Here is a 26,941-nt window from a genome sequence, read left to right as displayed (position 1 = left end):
ATTAACGATAATTGTCAGCGTCGATATTAAGCGCCGATCGAACCACGGGAAATTCGGGGATATTATCGACCGATAGGACAAGAAAAATCGACTGCAACCCCTCCCCAAAAAAGAGAACAGTCTTGAAACAGAATTTCTATTTCAAAATTAAAAAAAAAAAAAACTTGTGCACTAATGTTTCTATAGAAATTGTAGTATAAACAACAATATTTCACTGTAGAATATTCAGTCTCAATTGTTACCGTTTCTATCATCGTTATCTCCATTATGCACGATCGAAGATGAATTACAGAGAAGCTGAGTTAGACGAACGCGTAAAAATAAAATGGTTTCGAGAGTTGAAATTCTTCGACTCCGGAGATAAGCGGACGAGGGGGCGATTCTCGATCCAGAATGTGGGTAACACAGGACGTACGCTTTATCCATATCATCTGCAACGTGCACAAAGGCTTCAACGGGCAGATTAATTTTAAGCAGAACGTTTCGCGAATCGTTCCCCGAGACAACACGCTGAGAACCCCGCTTTCCTGCGTTTCCTTTTATTTACCGAGCAGGCGGGATCCGCTGGAAACGGGATAATAAATTATCATAATGAACGTGTTTGGTCAGAAGATAATCCACACGCGAGCTTGCAGTCCAGCCGCCAACAACAGTTTTCCGTTAACGCGCGACGAGGAATCGTAGGAAACGGTCTTTTGGGACCGTGCTTTATTCCGGCTCGACTAAGTAGGACTGTTTATCTTGATTTTTTACGGAACGAGCTTCGAGAACTACTGTGCGAATTTTTCCTCTGGATATCGGACGGAATTTATGGTTCGTGCACGATGCTGCTCCGCCTCGTTTCCTTCGTACAAAGAGAACATTCCTAGTCCCTTCGAGCCATTAGATTTTCACTTTGGGGGACCCAATTCGACGGGTAAAATTTTTCTTTTTCGCGTCCTGTCAAGATCGCCTTCTTTACCATCGATAAAGATATCTCAAGACAAGGTTCACGAATTATTTTCACCCTGAAACGTCCAATAAATCGCGTTACGCTACACAGATGCTCCAACGAAAGATTCAACAGCTAAAAAGTTCCTACGTTTAGCGAGTGAAATTGCAATATTTTCGAACCTGGGCGCGAAACAGGAAATCGGTAACGCGCAGATAGCAAAAACAACAGACCCAGTTCTCGAACCGTTTATCGTTGCACTTTTTACCAAACGCAAATGCCGGCGACGTAACGTACCGCGTTTAATCAAATCGATACTCGGGGCCTTATCGCGATACGCGTTTCCTGTAAAGGTGTATCCATACTCGTAGCATTACCGTCTTATCGAAGTCTAGCCAACTGACACGCTGCTGCGTTGCAAGCTAAAAGCATACACCGTACCGTCGAACGGGTAGCCCCCCGTGGCTGTACGCTTGGAATCCGTGAATTTAAAAGAGCTTTCCATCGCTCGAAACGACTGGGAAACCACTTAAATAATTAAAAGATTGGAGAACATTCTAAAGTTGCAAGGTAGCAATTTTTTCCTCTCATATAAACGATATTATTTAACGACCAATTTACCAGAACCGGTGTATTGAATTAGCAATATTAATTCATTGAGAATTGAGAAAAAATCTTTTCTGCCAAATGCCAGCCTAATTGGCTTATTTTTTGTTTTACAGAATAGAAGCTAATAAAATTATATACCGGGAGTATCCTACCCTGTCGAATAAGCGTCTTCGATTTTTCGATCGAAAGATCATCGAGAAATATTGATTTGTCCCAAACAGGTGAGAATTAACAACATCGAACAGTGTTTGTCCAGTTCACTGCCACGTTGCGCGTTTCCGACAATTTTTATCTTGAAACGACACCGAGGGAATGCGAGGAATTCGCTGTAACATCGCAAGACAGCACCAGTCTCGCGCGTGTAACAACGTTCAGTTTTATATTACGCCCTTGGAACGTGATTATTGGGCGTTCAGCTAATTTCGAAAAACGATGCCCCGCGGCGTGTTCGGTTTTGCGTGTCGATCATCGCACGCAAAAGCAACGCAAGAAAAATAACAAGAATCCCTAACACAACGACGCGAGCATTCCCCATTCATTCGGCCCTGCATACGTGCGAAACATTTAACGCCCGGTTACCCGATTCTCGTGGAATTCGATGACACGATGAGAACGTGCAACGCAGAAAACGTGGAATCGTCGTTTACAAACAACAGATCCCCAACAGTTACACGTGAATCCTTCAAAATTCAATTAACACGAGTTAATTCTCTACAATCGATACCGTTCGACTACTAAAAAATATTATAGGATAGAGATATAATAATAGAAGAGAAACTGATAGATCAATTTAAATAAGCATCAATTTTCTATCGTACCCTGGTGTGAGAAACTGTAAAATGGTCGTAAAGAAATTACTTTACTTATTTATTAGACTTTGGATAAAGAGCTGTTCAAATATAAGCGACAGTAAGAGAGAAAGTACAATTTCGTAATCCAAATAAGGCTGATACAAAAGAAGTAGAGAATGGAGCTTCATAGAAAAGGATAATATAATACGTAGAATTTTTGTTTGTTATCTGGTTGTGGAATAGAATATTTTTCTTTTTTTTTAATCGCACGCCAAGGGAACAAGCCACAACGATCGTGTACTTTTCCTCGCGACTGTCTACTTCCTTTATTTTCTCGCTGGCATCCGGTCGACGCGCTCGCAATTTCCGGAAGCGAGTAAGGCGCAGAGATGCCAGACGGAGCCCCCGGTGCACCGGGGACACCTCATTCCACTTTCTCACACTATGCCAGATCACATCAGAGTTTCGAAGTTTCTTTGCCTTCTCGTAACGTATATACAGCAATCATACGAAAAAGTTAAATGAAACTAACAATTTTTCGATGTATTATACTTGGTACGCCATTTACTGCTGTATGGAACCAACTACTTCTCGACAAGCTTAAGCATTCTGGTCGTCGATAGCGGTATAGACTATCATAAAGTAACATGTACTTTTGAATTTTCCTACAGGTCATTGCTGACCACTGATGATACTTCTGACAACGTATAACGATTACTACTGGCTACTGCTTGCTTCTGCTGGTCTCTGCTTGCCTCTGAATGTCTCTGCTGGTCTCTGATTGCCTCTGAATGCCTCTGCTGGTCTCTGCTGGTCTCTGATTGCCTCTGAATGCCTCTGCTAGTCTCTGCTGGTCTTTGCTTGCCTCTGATTGCCTCTGAATTCCTCTGCTAGTCTCTGCTTGCCTATGCTGACCACTGCTGACCACTTCTGATATATCTGACACCATATAACGATTACTACTGTCACGTCTGTGACGTCAACAGAGGTCAGCAGAGGCCAACAGACAAACAGTAGCCAGTAGCAATCGTTATACATTGCCAGATATATCAGAAGTAGCCAGTAGTGATCAGCAGAGGCCAACAGAGACAAACAGTAGCCAGTAGTAATCGTTATACGTTGCCAACCTTATCAGAAGTGGCCAGCAGAGACCAGCAGAGGCGTGTAGAAGCTCGCAGAACCCGGCAAAGACCAGTAGAGGCAAGCAGAAGCAAACAGGGGCCAGCAGTAATCAGCAGTAGCCAGTAACAGTCGCTATATGGTGTCAGAAGTTGTCAGAAGTTCTCTACTTTTGTCAGCAGTGGCTAGCAGATACCAGGAAAAGCCAGCAGAGGTCTGCAGAAGCTACCAATAATTTCACAAAATTTCTATTCCATTATTATACATATATACTTTGCTTATGTGAGCCTACATAGGTCGAAAAATAAAAACGCCTGAACAGTCGAGATTCCAAATCATATACCACTGACGTGAGATCGGATTTCAGTTGTTCAGGAGCAAGAAGACAAATGTGAGTTTCTCTCTCGACTCCCACGAGACGGTTCGAAATTACTTCGGGCAGCTTCGGGGAAACGAAAAAGAGGACATGTGTCAGTTTGTCTTTGTCGACTCTCTGAACTCCACGAGCTCATGTAGGAGTGCTCTGACATAGTGTAAGAAGGTGGAATGAGGTGTCCATGGTGCACCCAGGGCTCTGGCATCCCTGGTAAGGCGAGAGGCGAGCAAGCTTCATTCACAAGAGGCTCGCTCGACGCGGTGTTTACGAATCGCGCGGTTCACGTGTTCGCTGCTCACACGTGACGCGTAAATTCGGGGAACGCGTACATACCGAGCGACCCAATCGCGAAGAAACGAACTTTCGAACACCGATTTTGACGCTTCTTTGCACCAACGTTCAACCTTAGAACCATATCGTGTTTCCTTGTAAGTTACTCTTTATTTGGGAGACACCCGTTGCGTGATATAGAGCGAATAAACCTTATTTAGGACCAGATAATTAGATACGAGAAATTAGTATCGATTATTATAGATTTTAACGGTCCAGTAGCTTGTAACTTGCAATGGAGAATGTTCCGGTGTTCTTGGATATAAAGATACGAATGATAACTGGTCTGGATTATTTTAACTTTGTTTTCTAGATTACAAATTTTGAATACAAAATGGGTAATATTATAATATTTTTGAAGCTGTAATTGATTTACACTTAGTTTAGTAAATATTTACTTCTCAATTCCTTTTTTTACACACCTATCCAGTCTCCATTTTTGTGGCAAACTACAGATGATCATTCTATATAATCATAACTGTGCAATACATCTATGTACTCGGTTCACTTTTAATATCATGACACGTGACCATTAAAGCAATATCCACGATTAAGTTTTCCCCCTCCAATGCTACGACACGGAAGCATCGTTAACAAGATTATCACGTATCGATGTTAGTTTGGATTTTTGTGTACATTAAACACAATAATTTGCTTTTCTTCGAACGGATGGACGAGTCGGGGAAAATTTCAAGCGAACAGCACGGAGAACGAGTATGGATCGAGGCACGACGAAAACGGGGGAGAAACGAAGGATAAATCCTTGAACCAGCAGACTGGTTCGCGTGATATAAAGCACTTACTGACATAACTCTTGCACTTACGTGTTGGACTGAATCCGCTGCTCGTTGTATCTCCGATGAAAGTCAAGCAGTTCCTGCACCAGACCGGTCTCCAACATGGCATCGACCCTGCTCTCCAGCCGCTCTTCGAGGACTTTCTGCAAGAATTTCGGAGAAAGGGCGTTGGAATTAATTAATGGCTGCACGAACGGGCGTCGGCTTTTTAGAAACATTAACTCATCGGCCGCTTTCGAATTATCCTCGCTCGTTTTACACTTGTTACATTCCACGATGGTAAAACTTTTGTTTATACCGTCGACGTTCCTATTTACCTTTTTATCTTCGTCACGCCACGAAATATTAAGTCATTTTGTAATTTCATCCAACTTTCATACGATAGTATACTATTCTTGATTATACAATCATTCCGAACGATAAAAATTCTTTCACATTCTGATTATACATATTTGGATACTTGGGCGTTTTTTGTATCAACACCTTCGCGGAAATAAAAGTCTATTTACCTATATTTCAATTTCGCTCTCTTTCTCGTTCGAGAAAACTGCGCGACGTTTACACGTGTAAAATAAAAACCTTGGTAAAGTACTTATGTGGAAGACACGTTCCGGAGTAATGAAGCTATTTCTGTAAGAGACACGTACCTATAATAGCACTCGCCTAAATTGGAAATACGTGAGTAGAAGCGCAGGCATTAACAAACTTTTAGTTTCAAATTAGTCTACACTATTTTAATATAATTAATATTCTCTTTCTACCAATCGCCCTGTTCTCTCCCCAAATGATTTCATTGCCTTCTAAATATCTCCACAGTTCATTCACAATAAAATTAATAATTACACACACGCTATTTTATATTTTTCTCGATGATGTCTGTCTAAAAGAATTTCTTTTATTTTACTTTGAAGTACATTCTGTCGAGAAGAACGAGGATCCAGCCCTTGGCGATGCAGAGATTTTGATAATCACTGTGTCAAGAGGGATCTCGATATCAATGAACCGCGTATGTTACGCAAGAGTTCGAAAGCTGACCCGTATCCTTAGAGAAAAGAAAGAACGACACCATCGTCTTCGGTGGCCTCCGACAGATTTTGAAATTAATCCTGTCCTCTTTCTCTCTCTCCTTCCTACCTGCGGTAGGAATTCGCTAATAGCTAAAACGCGTTAGGAGAGTTCCGTGTCCTTGGATTTGCCCACACACAAAATCTGACTGGCCAGGCATACGTGTCGAAGACCATAAACCACTCTGACGTGACTCAGGTGCGCGTTAGGAACAAACGAAGAGATAAAAGGAGAGTGTCATTCGTCGGAATATTTGCTCGAGCACGGTGTGAACAGAATCGTATATCACAGACGCGAACAGAATTAATCGAATCGCGTTCAGATGAATTTTGGTCATTTTGTCGAGTCGGACACTCTTCGACAGTTCCTGTTTGGCACCCAGAGGCTTCTAGAGTGCAATAATCGCGAGATTCGGTGTAATTTAGAGATCGTAAGGAAAGATGAAACAAAAAATGTTTTACAAGATTCACAGGTTCTATACTTTGTTGTCTACATTTCACGAACACGTGCGCGTATTTGGCAGTAATTTTGTTAAAAGCACGCTCGTTTCGTGTAAACTAAATTTAACGAGTCTTTAAACGAAATGTCACTCCGCCAATTAAGAATATTACGGGCCCGATAAAAGGAAATAAAATCGACGAAGGAACGGATCCACCGATTCGATATCGCCGCGGCTGTAATTAAGCAAATTATTTGCATAAGCGAACAACTATTTACCAGTGGTAAATTTTACGAGTTATTTATAAATTTCTGACGTTCCTTTATTTCGTTTTTAAAACACCACGAACGCTCGATTAAACGATCATCGATTTCCTTTTATTAAACGCGGCCGAGCGGCCGCGATTAGAAATTCCGATAAAACGAGCAAATTAAATATGTGCACACGTTAGATGGTAACGAGACGAAGGTTTCACAGAACGGTTACACGAAACGTGGAAAATGTGTACCGAAATGTTTAGCGTCGTCCTGTCGAGAGCAAACACACGACTTTGGACATTTTCTTCGTCTCTTGTTCCTCTTTTTTTCTCTCGAACGCTTTTGTTTCTGTTAAAAAGACCACCGACGTTGTTCCGTGGTCATTAATATTTCGTGGTACGCGCAACCTCTCTAATCAGATAAATGCAACTGTCAGAACCGAGAAAACTATTAATATTCCTACGCCAATGATACGTCTTGATCGATTTCGCTCCTTTCAGGCACCGTTTTCGATTCGCCGAGTGGAATAACGTTTCGCCAACGTGTATTTATGAAATTGAGAAATGATACAACGCGACCGTGATTACAACGTACGCGATGCTACGTTTAAAATTCAACTTGCAGGAAATCAACGATGATTAATACGAACCATTCAGACGTTGCTCGCCGGATAGATTCAATCTTGAAACAAATATCGTTCGACTGGAAACGCGCACTAAATGCATTAGGGGCACTTAATTTATTACGACGGTCGAGAACATTTGTTTATATATGGGGAAGCACGTCGAATCGTAGTCGAAGATAAATCGTTGGCCAAAATTCTATAAGCACAAGCTACTCGTTTCGAAAATATTCTAAAATAAATAAACGATTAAGCAATTTTTTAGATGCCTCAAAGTTAAATAGAGTCACAGTCGGGACACCAGAAAGAAAATTGTAAGGAAGACGGAAGTTTCGGTTCGAACCGCGAAATTCGGAATTATATAGACAAGGTCGGTTACAACTTCCTATTTAGCTCGTATTACGAATTAAAATTTAATGTGACCCGAGTTTTAAAATTGAGAACAGAGTATAAAATTTGCCTTCAGATTGCACCTTAACGATTGATCATTTTAATGAAAAGTAATCTTCATTCTTTTGTATCGAAAACGATTCCAAAGGAGCACATTTCACAAACGAAACGTGCATCGATATTGAACTATACTCTCGTCACATTCAATTATGGTAGTTGATACAGTATTAACCCCTTGTCGTACAATGACGAATCTGACTCGTTACAAGTTCTTGATGTTAAGTTTCACAATCATGAGACATTCACTCGTCATCAAGTTTTATACACTAAAATCAACACATTTGAACATTCATGAAATATTCGTAAAACAAAAAATTTAAACAAAATTAAGTAGTATACTTTTGAAAAATTACATTAAATCGTACGTCAAGGGGTTAATAGGATGTTGCAAGAACTGAAATATAATTTTGTAGGAGATGTCGTCCAAGGCGATTCTACTTTGTTGCTGCTTTAATGTTTCCACATTTCTAATCTTTAATAATATCTGTTGGAGCGCCAGCTTACAACAGCTCGTAAATTTATATTTACGAAGTGGTTTCGTAGAAATTCGTTGTTCGTTTGCTCTTGAAAACATCGTCGAATTCGACTGGCTGCGGTATCGAACGAAAAATAAAAGGTTCGAGATGATCTAGCGCGCGAATCGGCTTCTTGGACTTTGGCAAATCGTTCTCACGCTCGTTCGCGTTTGAAACGCGACCTCCACAACCCGTTTCGTCCGCGTTCGCTTTAAATCGTATTTAAATGCCGGGGCGAGCTCGACAAGCTACACATGAGCGCGTTCGCTGTTCATTCATGGCCAGCAGCCGTGTCAATGACGCACGATCCACGGTAGTCGGTGTTTGATGACCACACGGTACATGACCACCGACGTCACGTCGACGCAACCACGTTTCGTTTACCGTGTGTAACCAAACCGAGGCGTTCTCCAGAGGGAAACAGAGCTTTCGTCGCGTTTAAAAAGGATTAAATAATAACGAGGGATGTTTAGTGGCGATTAAGATGCGACGATAATCGTATAGGGCGATCTGCACGCGAGGGGGTTGGTTAACCGATAGGAGAGGGAGCGCTGTTGCGCTTTTACGAAAACTTCCAGACCACCAGAGGGGTTTGGAATGGTCAGTTTGATCGTGATCCTTGATCAACCCTACGAGTCGGAGTAAATTGCACCTTTATCGATTTCGATCAGGGGGAAGTTTTGGACGAGGATCTAGATAATCCTTAATTGATCTATCAACTCCTGGAATGATCAGTCAACGCGTTAACGACAGGGAATTTTAATAAACCACATATGGGTGACATTGTTTTTCACTAAGGAGCTAAAAAGATTCATTTTCAAGATTAAACGTTAAAGAAAATAAATCTAAATATGACTCTTGAATTTTAACGAGACTTTGAAAATAAGTTTTATGACAAATTATGGTTACGCTAGTTTCTAATTGTCTAGAAAGAAAGTTTTGTTTTCGTGGAGGATTCGATGGGTTTGGTCTGGGCAGTCAACGTGTTAAAAATGTGATAAATATTTTTGTAATCCATACATTTTACTGAAATTTTCGGGAGTTATGTGTGGACGATGTTAGAATTATTTTCTTGAGGCGTTCTTCTTAATCGTAAATGAATTAATAACCGAGTTGCGGCTGGAAATGGTCACCACTGTGTGTGCCCGAGATTAGAATATTTTTATTTTGAAAACAAAGCGTGTACCAATGGAATGGTAATGGAATATGAGTTTATAGAGTCGCGTTGTGTTACCTCCTCGAATATCGCCGCCTGGTCGACTTCTCCTTCGCACGCATTTCCACACACACGCACACAAGGGGTGACGAACTTCTCCGTCGAGAGCCACAACAGTCAAAGGATTCTCCCACCATCGCATAGCCCATCAGGTTCCCCACTAGTCGAGTGTCCGACGAGCCTTCGTCCAAACTGTGCACGCCAAGCGTAGAGGGGGTGGTTCTTCTGCGCTTGTGCGAAATAACAAAGTGGGGGAAGGAGCCATTACTGGCTCGCGAGTCACCAACTCGCTACCCCTAATACTAACCATCATTCTCCCACCCCCATAGTCGCGGGCCACTCTCACCCTCGCGTGTGCACTTACGGAAGGGGCATTTAGTACAAAATTGTACTCCTCACTGTAATATAATTTTTTACTGATATATTTTATCTGTGGTTTGCTTTTTGTCAATTCGTAAAATACTACCCCTTCTTTTCGACAAAATAGTAGAATTATATGACCGTTTATTTTGAAAATGGTGCTTTTGTTTCGAGAAACTTGAAGGTTAGCATGTCCCTTAATTTTAAAATATAGGTTAATTATGCCAAGTCTGGCAATGTTTCTAATAATTTATCGATATGTAATTTGATTATATAATCTTTACGCGAATTTAACTAAAATAATGTATATTTGCGAGCTGCAATTGGACTTACACCACTTTCATAATCAATGGCTACGCAATTTTAAATTGAACGAAGCATTGGAATTGTTTAAAATATTAAATATTAACTCGTTGTAAATGAGAAATTCACACCGGATTGAGCATAAATTACTAAAAAATGGAGTTGCACCATTTTTAAAATAAACGGTCCATATTAAAATCGGATCAAATGCACAAAATAAAAAAGAAATTATTAGAGAGAACATTATAGAGAACATTATTGTAATATGTTTCATTCCGCGCGAATCCTTGAGCGTAGTTTATCGCTTCGATACGTGGCCGGGCCCGTTTCGTCACACCTCGACATTAAACTTTAAAATAATCGAGGCTGAAGACCCGCAACACAACGCCCCTCCCCAGACGTTATCGCTCATTTCCGACGTCCGTAATTAACGTTTTGATCGAAATATGTTCCTGTCGTCGGAATAAAAAAAAGAAAAAAGAAACGCCAACGCAACGCAATTGCGATCGTACGTCAGTCAATTATAGCACCAAGAAGAATGTAGCACCGGCTCGTCCGAGAATAGTTCCTGAACTATGTAACATAACCGGAAACCAGCCGATATACAAAGTAGCACGTGATAAATAAACTAGTTGAATCGGTCGTTTCGGAGTTGCGTCGTAAAGAACGACGAGGACGATGAATTCACGTCGTTGGCTCGAACACAGCAATTTCTCGCCTCTAGCGCCGCCATTTTTCTTTCTAGAAGTGTCGCTGAGGCGTCCTCGCGACTTCCTGAACGCTAAAATCTACTAATGAATTATCCAGACGCAAAAATAAAATTTTTATATTTATTTCGACTGTCTTTTACCAAAACTGCTTTGGAACTTCAGGATTCCTGAGGCCTGAGGATTCCTTTTCTTCGAACGTAATAGAATACAGCTTTTTTAACCCTTTGCAACCGACTGTTCCCTCTGAAGGGACATCCAGTAAAGAATTTGGATAAAAGAATATAGGACAAAATAGAGAATGTAAAAAAATTTACTATTTCGTAAGAAAGTGTTACATTCGAGTTAGTAGTAGGTGGTCGAAGAAAAGTCTCCGAGTGCAAAGGGTTAACAAATGAAATACTTTTATCAGAAAACGTATTACAGACGGAGTTAGTTTGTTCAACAAAAAAATAGACGAGATAATAAATTACAAACATATAACGAGGTCTGAGGAATAAAATTTATTGAAAATACATTTTAAAAAGCATTCCGTGAGTAAAATATGTTACACGGTGGATGGATAGTTTCGCGAGCAACTGTGTACGTTTTAATTTTATGGGTCGTTTAAAAATAATACGTACAGCGACTGAAATACGCAAAATTATCTGGGACGCCCTAATATCGTAAAAGCGACGATTCCTCCGGTTTCGCCGTCGCTAACAGAAACTAGAAAGCCTAGCGCGCCTCTCGTTGCCGCGTAAAAATTGTGCCAAGGTCCTTCCAGAAGAAACAGAAGTATCATAAGATCGTGGAGGAAGGTGACCGCGTGCAAATTTTCACGACCCTGCTCGAGGATTTATTCTAACGTTTGAGCTTACGCACACCTAGCCAGTGTCTACGATCATTGCCGTTTCCAAGGTGAAGCTTCTAAAAATTTAACGAAACGTAACCCCGGCCTGTTCTCTCCACTCTGTACAGCGTGAATAATAATAGAAATAGCAAACATTTCTAGCGGTGAATTTTCAAACGATTGTTGTACCAAATCGATGGCTAAATTACCTTCGAGTTGCCTGGGATCTGTAAACTACGATCTGCGTAACAAAACTATTATAAACAGCCTTGAAACAAATTCAGACTCGAAAAGAAAAAAGATGCGCAGATTTCGTGGTTTGACAGGACATTGTGCAATTTTCCAAAAGAAAATCTTCGGATTACTATTGAAGATTACAGAAAGATAACAGAGAATTGCGTAAAAACTGAGTAAATTTAGGTCGAAATAAAACAGACAACAATTTACAGCGCTCGACGAGTCATATTTCGATCGTTTGCGAATGTAAAAAAGACGATGTAAAAAGTCGATTAATTAGTCGACGAATAAACCGAGTCAAAAGGCGTGTCACTGTACTAATGCGTCATTTGCGCGCGAAAAATAGGATAACTCGTTCCGCGTGATTTATGTTCTCGTAAAGCAACACAGTGTCTAGGAACGCGCGGTGTTCTCATCGCGAAATAGCACCGTGCATATTCACGTTAATTAGAAACGCTCAAATAACAATATTATCTCGAATAATTCGCTTAAGTGTACCGAGATATTAATCGCGGGGGATGCACTGAGAACCGCAGACTATGAGAAAACTGTGGAAAAGTTTCACCGGGGAAACAGGGAAGCGTGCAAGTAGGAAGTACTGTTCTTCGCTTCTAAAGTCTATGTAAATATAACTCCAACTTCGTAAAATAATATTTGAACAATATTTATCTGCGTGTTCGTTCGTTCTGGATCGATTCAAAATATACATAACCAATTGCAAACCACGACTATATCTCGATCAGTATTTATCATCGAGCTTTTACTGAGCGAGAATAAATAATAACAAATTTATAAATATATTTTAGATGTGTCTGTAAACGACTGAAGGGATGAAATATCGAACGTATCCATAAAGCAGACGAAATTAAAATATCGCTAAATTTTAAAAATCATACAAATATGTAGAATCTACGATCTTCGAAATTTAAAACTGAGTTGGACTTCTTGGACTCCAGAGCTATGAAACATCCAATAATTTGTAATTACACTTAAATTTCAAATATAGAGCATCGAACTCCGTTACACCTGGAAATATGACGATTAATGGTAACTCGGTTACAGTGTTCGAGACACAACTACTTCTTTCTGTCAACGAGATTCGATCTGTCCGCGACTCCATATTAATTCCAGTCCCTTTCGCTGACGCAAAATCTGCGAAACATCACGCTGCGTCATTTATCGTAGAGTTTGTCCCCCGGCTTAGATGTGTTTAAGATAAATTTAGATTTATCGAGTCGAGCCACGCACACAGGATCGCGTTCTTTTTTACGATCGTAACGTCTGCACCGTCCTTTCCTCGAATCAATGATCCCGTCTGAAGGTGAAAAAGTCAATGGCTCGACTAATCCTGATTTGGTAAACATGCACGCGCTCAACGTGCACACGTACGCGAGTACCAGAAAGCGTGGGTGTGAACGTTTCGATCCTTCCATCGCGGACCGGCTCCGTTTCGCAGAAATCACGTGTCCCAATGTTCAAATATGATACCGACCTTGGAATTATCATTTTTACACGGTCCCACGGGCGAACTTAATTATCGAATGCCCCGAAAACCTGAGACCAACGAAAAAACAAAACCGATTTGCATACACGAGGAAACCGACGCTGGATAACGAGCGAAATTAAAGCAGGACCTTTATTATTCGTAGCATAATCAGCTGGAAGTTGTTAAAAATGGAGAATTAATTTGTCTCCTATGATCCATAATAAATTTTTACTGATATACTTTATCTGTGGTCACAGTTTGCTTTTTTATAAGTAACATTTTGTATCAACAAGAGTCGATAAAATAGTAGAATTATATGGACTATTTATTTTTAAAGTGGTGCAAGTTCGTTCTATTTTGTTTAGAGAAACTTAAAGGCTGATAAAGTTGATTCCTCGTGGTGAAATCTGTTGAAAATGTATAAATCCATCCGTCTCGAAAATCCGGCACGTCTGTTCGTTACTCGCCGTTTCTACTTCCACCGATCTCCAAATACGATTTCCTTGAAAACGCAATTTTCTTCTCTCCTCTTGTGAATTTTATTCCTGACATGTGTCGAGAAATTGCCTTCGTTTCGTAAGTAAACACGTCCATTATCGATACAATTTTGTAAGCTTTGCTCGCTTAGTCACTTTATGTTCAACCCGATAACGAATCCTACGACGATCTAAGAAACGATTCTGATTTTGTATTTATTCAATGATACCGCGATTTGAAAAATTTCGGGTCGCGACGGAGGATATGACGAGTATATTAATTACTTTTTTTTAACGTTTCTGGCGCGTATTCGAACTTTTCTAAGGGGCGAACAGGACGCGGCATGCGCCGTGTAATTTGCAGAAACGATTTTCGTGGAAAATCGGGGCCACGCCGACGGGCGTCGACGTCGCTTTCGTGAGAATGCACGGCGGCGTTTCGACGTCGATTCTCGGGTCTGCAAAAAGGAACTGGTCGATGGAAGAGAATAGAAGGGGGATACGAACTTATTTACGAAAATAAAAAAAAAGGGGGGGAAAAAATTACCGACCATCGCGAGAGACCCTCCAGGTCCCGATAAACACTCGAGACGCGCACCGACTAAATTTGTACGCTAATGACACGTTCCCTCGTCCCGTTTCGTGCAGCAAATTCGATCGTATTCGGTTATTATTAAAAATCACCGCGATAATGGCACAATGTTCACAATGACAGGCTCCCGGAATCGGTGGCGCCGATGATCGCGTGAAACCAAAAGTACACGCGAACGACAACGATTCGCGGTTTCGCTTTAAATCCGCCCACAGAATCGTCGAGACGTCTCGAAAATCGTGCAAATATTTTCTATTTGTTTTCTAATTTATCTTCTATTTTTTAATTTTTTTAAATTCTCTATTTCCTACTTCCACCTGTCTCCTGTTCCTTACTCCAATTATTCCCCTCCTTTCTACTCTTTTAACTCCTTCTACTCCCCCTTATCATGTGCAAATATTTATTTCAATCACGACGATTATCAGAGTCGTTGTCAGATTGCAAAGTTACTTGCTAAATACAAATATAGGTAAATACGCCTTGAAAGGAACGAGCATTTCATTTGGACGAAACTGGATCAGCGTGATAGAAAATTTAGCGATCGTTTCGAAATTACTCCACTCGAATTAAATAACTCCTACTTCCTTAGATTCTCACAATGTCGTCGCAATCGTGACTCTTTACACTTGCGTGGATTATTGGAGATTGTTTAATATATGAAAATTTATGTAGTCCTCCATTAGTTCACTATATTTAAAATGCTTTAAAGGAAAGGTGATTTCTATTTACCAATTTGGTACAAATCAGCACTAAGTAAAATGATTCAGGTGAGATTTAGAGTCCACTTAAGGGTTAAACGAACTTATTAGAACCTAGTTTATCACTGACACACGCTGAATCGTGAATAATAAACAACTCATTGCAATACCGTAGCGTATATTAATAGAGAGAAATGTTCCGTAGCTCGAATCAATCGTGATCTCTAAACAATTCACGACGATCTATTCTCGAAAGGCTAGAGCCACCGAATTTTTCATGGGTATCGAGAAACAAATTATCGAAAAATTAACGGTAAAAATGGAAGTTTCGTACGATATCGTTTGACAGACAGGAACCGTTCGTCGCGACGAAAATAAGACGAAGGGATTAAAATATTTAAAAAATACAATTTTTTCGCCATTTTCAAAAGTAAAAGCCTCCTTAAGGCGCGTTCTCGTCGCTGCACGCTGACCCGGTTCTCTATTTTCGGCGCCAGCTCGCCAACGGAACCACTAGCCACGATTTCTCGATCAAAGGGGCGTTACACCGCTATGAATTTCTCTGCTCGTGAGACCCCGACCAGTACCAACCTTGGCATTATGCTACCCCGTGGTTGTTTTTACTCCGAAAGCGGAATAGAAGTATTTTATATTCGTTTTGCACGGAAAATCGAGGGCATCTGCATACTAGAAATCGACTAATAACAGCGTCGGTGGTACTTTCGAATTTCTATCACGCCGTACAATTGAAAAAAATGAAATAGAAACTAGCTCTATCAGTAGCTTTCTGAGAATCTTAAAATTTCGAGTGATTTCCCGAGTAAATTATTCACCGAAGTATCAACACGAATGGTTAGCATTCGATACGATTTATAAATCACTGAAACTATTAATTGGAGATTCTAGAGGCCAAAATAAGATGAAAATCAAGAATACCAATTTGTCGATTTTAAAATATTTTAATGGGCGATTCTAAAGGCCAAAATATGATGAAAATCAACAAATTAGTATTCTTGATTTTCGTCTTATTTTACCCTTTAGAATCTATCACTAAAATTTTTCTTATGAAATGATGAAATAAAAAAATGTCCTCTTAAGTATGTTTTCTCATATAAAATAGGCATAAACGAATGTAGAAAATGAGTTTCCTTTATACATTTATGCATATTTTCAATATCTAAAGGAAACATGCACCGAAAAAACCGACAACGAGGTCGAATACAAGCACGAGTGACGCGTCGTTCCATTCTCCACACTTTCTTGGGTAGCTATTCGGTCGCCTTTCCCTGAGAAAGTTACACAGACTCCTAAATTGATCTCCGAATCCGCCGGGCAGACGAGGAAGAACATCGTCTCGCCCACTTGTTGCAATTTTTTAGAGGTCTGCACCAACCACATGTGGACCCTCCAAGCCAGAATTCGCCCTTCGCGATTCACCAAAACGTACCACACAAACGCAGACTTTCATTGTAATAGAATTCATTAATAATTTCAGGACCTTTCACCACACGTTTGCGATCGAGCAGCTACTGTAAACTCCCACTATGTTCGTGGAGCCGTTTATTTAATAAATAGAAGTTCAATACTATTTACAAAGACCTGAATTCATTTACAATATGTGCATATGTTACCAGTGTAATTTCAATGTTCTTGGTTCGATTCTTATGGAGTTCTTAAGATGTTCTAACTGTTCTTGAAGCGTTCTGATTTGGAAAGTTCTATGCCCCACGATTTTATACAGATTCCAAAATAGGTGGAGACTTTGTGTATCCGATCAAACCCCTGTCCATCCCTCGTGGACCTGTTCTCAGATATTCGAAATCCCGCCCACTAAGGCTTATAATACGGCAATTTCCTTTGTACCACGAGGTACTTGCCAGATAGATAATTAAGTAATTTAAAATAACATTAACTGAATGAGGGGTATGCTAATAACTGTTGGAATTCCCAACAGCTACTTTTGACCGGAAGTTTTCATACATTTGGCCAGTGGAAACGTGTCGGGGATTCATAATACGAGCTGTTATCGCGTCTGAATGATTTCCAGCGACTCGAGGACCACTCTGTTTCGCGTCAGGCATCTCGAAACTCGATTCTAAACACCGTCAGCGTTTCCACGGCGGGGGGCCACATTTTGCTGGTACGCGTAATCCTCCACCCGCCTCCGGTACGATAATCAAGTACGAATTAACTTACCGCGCATTTTTCGACGCAAGTCATCGCTGCCGTACGAAACAGTCCAATTATCGGACTTCCACGGAAACGAATTGGATATGTCGACTTTATAAATGCACCACGGCAAGCTTTTTTGCTTCTACTTACATAAAAGCGAAAGTTATTAAGTAAATATCGAGCGTTGCAAGAATCGTTCCTTCGAGCAATTCATTTCGTACTTTGCACCTTTTTACTCGTAACATTATTCGTAATTGCTGAATTTATTTCGACCATGAAACAGAAAGTTTCATTTTGGATGTTAACCCTCGATGACTCAGATTATGTATTCTGAAAACTGTTTCACGATAGGACGATAATAAACATTGATTATGAGAAATAAACGATTTCCAAACTTTGTCCACCCTGTTGTCGTGAAATACAATTAACACATTCAAAATTTTAATTTTAGATTATTGTAAAGTATATAACTTGAAATTTTTTACAGTACTTATTTTTGTAAGCGTAATAACATTCACAAATCCTATACATAAATTTATTTCTCTCGACATCTTTAATGGAAAATCCATATGTGGATTACATGACAGTCAAAGTGTTAATAAGTATAGATTGTCAGTTGACCATAAAAATCACAGTCGATACACGTGGATGATCAAATATCGAAAATGTAGAGAGTATAATTGCTGATCGGGACTAAATCGAAATGTTGACTGACGTCGACGAAAGAAATCGTATCATTTTGAGACTGACAACCGTTTTTATGTAATAAAATCACAGTCGATACACGTGGATGATCAAATATCGAAAATGTAGAGAGTATAATTGCTGATCGGGACTAAATCGAAATGTTGACTGACGTCGACGAAAGAAATCCTACCATTTCGAGACGTCAGCCCTTTTCATCCTGGATGTTGTTGTTCGTATTTTGCACACAACTCAAACGAGGACGGTGGTTTTGACGTAGTGGCACGCATGGTATTTCCGGTAACTCGTAGGGAAACGACGAGATCGAGAAACGGGAGGGAGGATACGGACGAGACGAGGAGCTTTTTATTACAGTCGAATTCGAGTCCTCGAGCACGTGATAAAACGTATCGGGAGTACGGATGAGAAATACAGGTCGTGTCCCGAGATAAGTGCCGTTCGATATGACGGGAGACGCGAAAGAAACGCGAGGAAATTTTTTAGTTTTCGACAACCACCCGAATCCACCACGAAAAGGACTCCTTTAAGCTCTGACGTTCGAATACACTCGATAAAGTTTCAAATGTTATCCGGCGAAATTTTATTCGCGAATGAGAAATCGAAATCTTTAATTCGCCCGCAAACTTCCATTTACGATTCGTAGATTGGAATCCATTAACCGATTTTTTCTTTTTTTTAACCGACGTTCGATCGAAGTCGAGGTCAAAAGCTAGTTCACGAATGAATGAGTCGTATTCGCTGTTCCTGAATAATATTTGCCCTGTCCCTGGGATTGCGAACTGCCAGCCCCCTCCCAGGGGTCGCGCCCCCCCACGAAACGTTAACGGAAGAAACTCGTGGGACGGTGAAGTTTGAGGAACTCTGAATTATACATTTTCGAACGTAGTGTATTTTAATTAATTAAAATCTTTTATATTGCTATTTTTAAAGCACAACTGTTTCTTCTTACTCACAGACGAAGAGCAGACTGGAAACCAAAATGATAAATGAAATATCGCTGATCGTACATAGTGTTTTATATCGATGTTAAATGTGGGAGAAAGTGTTTCGAAATTTCTCCACAAACGATTACAACTGGACTGCAAATGTTTATGAATTTATGGGAAATTTTAACCCCTTGCTCTACGATTAAAGTCCAACAGCGTGTACCCAAAACTTAACCCCTTAACGCTCATATTTTTCGGGTCAACCAACAATGATCAGTTTTCTTTATTGGATTTGTTTCTAAAGATACGGTTTTTGTTAATTACAATGTTGTATCTAACGAAAAACAAATATTATCATCCCTTAAACCGTTGGATTAAGCAAATATTATTTTTCAAAGCAGTCAGACTCGGGCATGAACGTTAAAGGGTTAAACAAAACTGCTCAGCCTTCGAGTATTTCTGGTGTTTACATTTGATCAGAATACCTTGACCACGAGTCTCACACGTGGTTGTAGGGCAAAGAGTTCACAAAGGTACGAATTACTATATTTAGGGGTTGAAACAACCCGTCCACGAAGCTCCCATTTCATTCAATTAATAAAAATATGAATTTGCATAAAGATCCTCAGTTTAACACGTTGACTGCCACGTCACCCATATATGGGCGACAGAACTTTTAACAGTGGAACTAAAACAATGAATTCTCAAGTTGAAATGTTAAAGAAAATCAATTTTAATAGGCTTCGTAAATTTTAATGAGATTAGAAAAGTAACTATTACGACAACTTTTAAGTTGTGCAGTTTACAATTGCCTAAAATCAGAGTTTTGGTCTCGTAAACAATTTTAGGATTTTAGACTGGCAGTCAACGTGTTAATTACCCACGTTTCTCAAGAAGAAACTCTGCGAACAGTCTCGCAGCGTTCCAAAGGCAGAGGGTTTCCCACCCTTGGAGGCGTCCAGATATCTTCATTAAGAGTTAAAACCGTTAATGGAGACGTCAGATGAAACGTAACAGGTTCATGAACGCGTAAGCAACAAGCACCGGGCCCTTGTAATTGCTTTATTAATAGCGACGCAGTACGCGTTAAGAGCTCGTTCGGACCGCGACCACATCACCGTGGGAGGCTGGTCTAATTTTAAAAACCGCCCTCGATGCTGAATTTCAACCGCGTTTACGCGCAACCGACCGGTCTCCTCGATCTTCCGTTTCACGATCCACCGACACGTGGGTTCCTCCTATCGTCCGCTTCCCGGATCTTGAGGTATGGCTGCGTACGCGACAACTTCCGGGATGATTTTCGCGGAACCGCGATAAACACCGCGCGCAATCATCCTGGTCCAAAGTTCTTCGCCGCTAACGAAACGATTAGGCGACCAGAAGGACTTTGAGCCGCTAGAAAAAATTCGAATTATCGATGCGTCAGAAACAAGATATCTCTCCGTGATTCACGCTTTTATTAGAGTCGTTTCTAAACGCTAGGCCTACCGACAAATATAGCGTATTTATTTGTACCAAAGAAATTAATAGATAATGCAATGGAAATACATAAATGTTTATTCGCTCTGCAGTCTGTATGGTCCAAACTATTCTACCTCGCCACGATCGTCTAGCGGTCGAGATGTTTGGATCAGTGATTCTCAACGCTCACGAAGTTCATATTAGATCACGTTAATAAATTAAAAATAATTGTAAATAACAGGGGGTAAGTTATTTAAAGAAAAATATGTTACTGAAGAACGTCTTGCTGATCCAAGTAGAAAAAAACTGAAGCAAGCGGATGTACGATCCAGCTTTAAATCCTCGTATCGCGGAAGCCATTCATCCCCTATATGAAAATTTAAGTAAGGATGATCTCCTCGAGAGTTTCTTAGCCGGATATCGCCAAAATAATACATAATAACTTACAACGCTGCTTGGCTGGAGGATTCCAAGATTTTATCGAATGGTATCCTCTGAATCGTCGTATCTATGGTCGTATGGAAGTTTCAACCCTTTGCATATTAAAAGAGACAAAAATTGCAAACACGATCTATAATTTTATACTTTGACCACTTCCACTGGTCTCTGTTTATGATGAGGATCTTACAGTCTTTCACAAAGTCGAAACGATAGTTAATAAAAGCCACTGTTGTTGTTCCGGTGGAACTTGGAAACTTTTATGACTCGTTTGTGCATAGTAGGAAGGCGAGGGAGAGCACATGGCTTCCGTTGAGAGGCACTGGTTTGGGCAACTGTGTCTCGACGGGACAAATACGCACTACTACGATACCGTCTTCTGCTAACCAGTGGTTTGGCAGGCAAAATGCGCATCAATCCCAAGCATCTCCAAGGATAGCCGCATTTAACCCCTTCTTGCGGTCCAAGAGCAGTAAGCGACTATCATAGCTACAGACACAACATTATTGACAGCGATAAATCTAACATTTCGTCTATCAAGAAACAATGTTTTTCCTCCCTAAACTAACCAAACTAAATATTTTTTACATTACAATACGAGATAAAGCACTTTTTTATGATCGTAATAGTGCATTTTTAGAGGTTGTCAATGTTCAAGTGTCTGCAAAATTAAAATGAAACCGTTTACTATTTTTCGAAATCTCAGTGTTCCAGTTTGAACGTTTCAAATTCAAGTTTTTCCTTGCTAAACCAACCAAAGTAAATATTTTCTACTGACCAAGCTCGCGATTATTGTTTTATACGATCAGAAAAAATTCTGGATATTTTTTACCGCTACATTTCGATACGAGTTGAACTTTTTTATGAACATAATAGTGTATTTTATATTTAAATTATACCAAATTCGCCAATGTCTAAGTGTTCGCAAAATTAAAGTGAAATCATTTTCGAAAACTCAGCGTCCTCCTTTCGAGTTCGAACGTTTCAAATTTGTTCACAATATTGTTACGTTGTTGTTTAAACTATATAAGTTGTTAAATAGATTCGCTAAACTGTTGATAGGATTAACGAGACAAGTCTAAAGTGTCGATGCACCGGATTAGTGTCGATATTGGGTGCACTTAGCGTGCACGGTGCATTTTGCGATTAAACGCAGGCGCGTTTAATGGCGCATTAGTAGCCACTTTGTAGCGGAAAGTGCTCGCGCGTGTCAACGCGGTGTGACAAAATGCCTAGTGACGCTAAAATAAAACCGGTAGTTTGCGAAGGCGTGACGTCGGGGGCAGGAAGTGACAACATATCCTCGTTGCGTAGAGCAGGAGCGAGCGAACTCGTACAACCAGCGACAGGTGGTATTCATATGGTACCACCTGGAATTCCCTTACACGCTCGAATATCAATATTCCCATACGAATGATTTACTCGAAACGCTAATACTCGAACTAGTCCAGTGTTATTAACACCTTCGACGTTCCTGCAACATCTCAAAACGGCTATAGATGTCTCCTGAATCTCTTAATAACTCATTAACCAAGCTTTTATATCGTCTTAAATTTCAATGAAAATACCCAATCTTTCACGACGATTTATTACTGGCTCAAGTTTTATATCGCGTTAAATTTATTTTCATTCTTGGACTAATAATTCATACTTTGCCATTATGTAGCAATTACGAGCTGGATAATTATTTTACGAGAGTGAAGAATGTTTTACGAACGTCATCTTTGTTTAAGAGGCTGTGAAATTTGTGCAGATCAGATTTACGAATAACTTTGGAGTTTTCTGAACGAATATACGACGAGGTCTCTCGTTCGGGACCGCTAAAAAATGACCCCATCTGCTTTCGCGTCGTTTACAGTTACAATCAATTTGATCGATAACGGGCGTACGTATACGTTTTTGCAATATTGGGGGGGGGAAAAAAGAAGACAGAAGGAAAGTAGGGATCGATCTTGAGACCACAGGTTCCGCAATCAAGTGCATTATTCGATGGGTCGACGTTCCTGGAAACAAAAAACCCTTACCAAAAACAGTATTGCTTTCGGGACAATGGATATACAAGGTGAAATTTTATTTATCTGTCTATGTCAATAGCAAAAGATTGCTGTCAAAACCACGGTTGCACGTTCGTCTCCTTTATTGCTTGTCTCAAACTTTAATGTGTGATATAATTAAATAAATATCGTAAACCATTAGAAAATTTTCATTATCGACATAGTGAAAATGTTTGATATCAATTGGGGAAAAATATTGGTAAACAACACATTTTGAATAAATCGGAATTAAAACAAATAACTTCCTTTTCTGTCAGCGCCACACTTATGTTCATCACTGTATAAATGAGTGACCAAGAGCAAATCGAAGAAACATTAAGTTCTTAAACCACTTCCGCTCAGATGAAATTAAAAAAAATGTAATGCAACCTGGTTAAACCGAGATACTTGTTCCCCACGACCTAAAAACCCAATTTTCTGGTAAAATCACTTTTCAACGGTCCTGTGTCTGTGAAATTTCGTCTGGATCGAAATGTAACTTTGCTTGTAACCTACAGGGACGTAGAATAGTCTAATTACCTGGGTCTCATTCCCGCCACTCACTTGTCCACGCTCGAGCCGCCTCTGGGATCTTATTAAGTCGCGCCATAGATCTACACTGGTAACATCGCGAAACCTGTTCTCTGATGAAATTTTAACCCCGTCCTGCCACGTTCCCCTCAAGATTCGAGAGGACGACCGCCTATCGTCTCTGATTAACCCACCACGGTGATCAGTACCGGCGACTAACGGGTCAGCGATAACGTACCGGAGGAAAAATACGAAAAAGACCCCCGGATCCCGTGGTTTCGCAGGAAGTGACGACATATCCTCGGCATGTGTCCCAGGAACGACGGGCGTACGTGTGTACAAAACGGCAGCTGTCGTCCAAGTGGCATTGCCCTGTTCGCCTCAAAGTTGCGATTCTCGTTGCGTGCGATCGCACGCACGGGCTCACGTACGCAAGAAACTGCGACCGTAGGTAGGAACGAGAGGCGAACTGTCTGGGGAGGAAGTAGGAAAGAAAGGGAAAAGGCGGGAATGAAACGAAAGGAAACGATCGCCGTGGAGGGAGGACAGAAGGACGAAGAGGGAGAAAGGCGTCGGGGCAAAGGAGGTGGCGGTTCCAAGTCGGCGTGGCATCGCCAGATGCGCGGCACATTTTAATTAACGTCCAGACATCCTCCGAGACGGGTGACCCCGAGCTCAGGGCCATCCGATGACCCTTTTCCCAGCTACCATCTCTCTCTCGAGTTCGGGGAACGAACAGGAAGCGGCCTCCCCTTTTCTTTTTCGCCGCGCAGAAACGAGATTTGCTAGGCTGCCCTCGCGATAATGGCCGCCGCGAGCTTCGACCGCGATCCTTCGCGTACGCGACCATACAATTCGACCACGTCTGCACGTTTAGAACACGTTCGTTTTTGGGGGGGCCACCAACCTGAATTACTAATTTTATTCTACCATTGTAGCGAGTTTGATGGCTACGGTGGGACAGAATTCTATATCGTGGGGTCGATGCACGCGTTTCATTTGCTTACAGTGAAATATTATGAATTTATGGTAACAGTCAAATTTAATATGTAATAACTACACTGGCGGATGTTTATGCATTTAAGGCAAATTTTAATTCCCAAAAAATTACAGAATGCACTTAATATCCAAAAATATAAGAAATATTTTAAGTACGATACGAATTATTATATTTAGGGGTTGAGATAGCCCACTGCAAAGCTCTCATTTCGTTAATTCTATTAATGAAAATATGAATTTGCATAAAGATCCGCAGACTAGTGATAACGGTTTGGGAAACGTTTACTTTTTTTATCGAGGTCCTCGTATTTTCTATATTGGACTCATAGTGCTCGTAATATGGAGTACTATATTTATAATACGGGGTGTAAACGATAACTTTGGCAAAAATCATAGGGTAAGTAGAGGTCCCACAGGCAAGTATTTTGAGCATGGGAACCCGTGTCCAGAAATGCACCAGTAAAGAATTACGGCGATCTTTAATTTTGGTCTTTCGCGCCTGATGAGTAGGCAAACTTGTTTTAGTTTATTGTTTCTTGACCATGATTTCATTAAATCTTTACGTTGTTCATCGTAAAACTTTCAATGTTTGTCATCTTTGTCACCTACACGACTGACCCACCTCAAAAGAAACAGTTTCCAGTACGATGGGTTTTCTATCCATCAGTAGCTAAAGACCGAAGTTAAAGATCGCCGTAATTTTTTATTGGTGCATTTCCCATGCTTAAAATACTTGCCTATGGGGCCTCTACTTACCCTATGATTTTTGCAGAAGTTATCGTTTACACCCTGTATATCGTAGGGTCGATGCACACGTTTCATTTGTCAAATTTAATATGTAATAACTAGACTGGCGGATGTTTATGCATTTAAGGGAAATTTTAATTCCCAAAAAACTACAGAATGCATTTAATATCCAAAAATATAAGAAATATTTTAAGTACGATACGAATTATTATATTTAGGGGTTGAGATAGCCCTCTACAAAGCTCTCATTTCGTTAATTCTATTAATGAAAATATGAATTTGCATAAAGATCCGCAGACTAGTAATAACGGTTTGGGAAAAGAGATCCTCGTATTTTCTATATTGGACTCATAGTACTCGTAATATGGAATACTATATTTATAATATATTTGAAGAAATAATCAAGTTAACGCAAAGCTGATGAACTCACCTTATCCGTGTTTATCGACTATCGAGATTGTACAATGTTACTACTCGGAATCTATCTCGTATATTATGTAAACTGCATTACGAAATCGATAAGAATGGATTCTTCGAAAATTTGTAACGGTAGAAATTGGAAAATAAGCGGAAGTAAATACGCAAATACTATCCAAGTCCATGGTCGTGAAGGTAAATATTGATCGAAGTAGATCGAAGTATACCTAATTGTAAGTTATATCACTATACCGAATACCGAGAAACGTAGAATTATCAGGTATTTTTGTATCCGGTTCTGTACACCGAAGTACCGATAAACACGCAAGTTCGTGTAAATACAGTGCGTACATTCCCGACCATAAGTCAGTGACGGATAAATATTATGCCGTTGTACCACCTAAGCGACGAAACAAAAATTAATTGACAAAACAGGACCTCCAAAATTCACTCGAAACTGAAAATAATTGTCTGAAAGCCTAAAAGCAGACATTACTATACTCTGTCAGCAAATTGAACACGTCAGAAAATTAATTAGAAGACCACATAATGATTAGTTCACATTGATGCTCGAGAAAATCACTTGGACAATTATCTTTGAGGAAAGCTTCTATGAGAATGTTAAAAAAATCAATGTTTTCGTAATTTTTGTTCGTCGAAATCTCTGCGTACGAAACAGATGATTGAAATAATAAATTGAGATATTAATTGCTGGTGAAAATCATACCTGTGCCGTCGATTGGCATTTTCCCCGATAGGAACACGTGTCGAGTGACTTATGAATGGCAGTGTACAACGTGTGTCACGGCAACATACACGAGCAACCGTAAAATACGACGCAGCCTATCTTTCCGTGTGCCGATAATGCACGAAAATCGATCGCTAATCGCTATTCAGACCGTCGTTCCGTTCAGGAATGCTCGTACTCGATACTCCACACCCACACTATTCAGGGTAAACGTCACGCGTCAACAGAGGGAACGCGTTCATCAGATACGAGACTCCAAGTGCTTGATTTTACGTTTTCGCGTCGCGGTACACCGTCGTCGAAATTTTAGCAATTTACTCCCCTTGAAACCATTACCAGCAAACATTCATAATCTTCACGATCAAACAAATAATTTTGTTTTGTTTAAATTTGTAAAGATTTCATATATTTAGCAATCAAGTATCACAATAAACATCTAGAAAACTACAAAGACGGAGAAGCGTTTACGCGATCTGAATAAGAACGACGAGTCAGATTTTTATAAATAGTACTCGAAAAACATGTTGTCGCTGATCGAAAATTGCAGGCGATAAAC

At 40.2% G+C, this 26,941-nt stretch overlaps 1 protein-coding gene across 2 annotated transcripts in view; it reads right to left on the bottom strand.

Moving 5' to 3' along the window:
• The window catches only part of LOC122404700 (tRNA dimethylallyltransferase), a 107,380-nt gene that overhangs the window by 9,225 nt on the left and 71,214 nt on the right, over nt 1–26,941 (bottom strand). For both annotated transcript variants that reach the window (XM_043408897.1, XM_043408896.1), the window contains exon 5: nt 4,981–5,096. In XM_043408897.1, coding sequence (XP_043264832.1) covers nt 4,981–5,096 — 116 coding nt within the window. The remainder of the gene's footprint in view (nt 1–4,980; nt 5,097–26,941) is intronic.

The sequence above is a fragment of the Colletes gigas genome, unplaced genomic scaffold, assembly GCF_013123115.1.
Source record: "Colletes gigas isolate AHSC1104 unplaced genomic scaffold, ASM1312311v1 Colletes_gigas_Sc00003, whole genome shotgun sequence".
Classification (NCBI taxonomy): domain Eukaryota; kingdom Metazoa; phylum Arthropoda; class Insecta; order Hymenoptera; family Colletidae; genus Colletes; species Colletes gigas.
The sequence above is the reverse complement of the archived record's forward strand: the minus strand, read 5'-3'. Positions and strand labels throughout refer to the sequence as shown.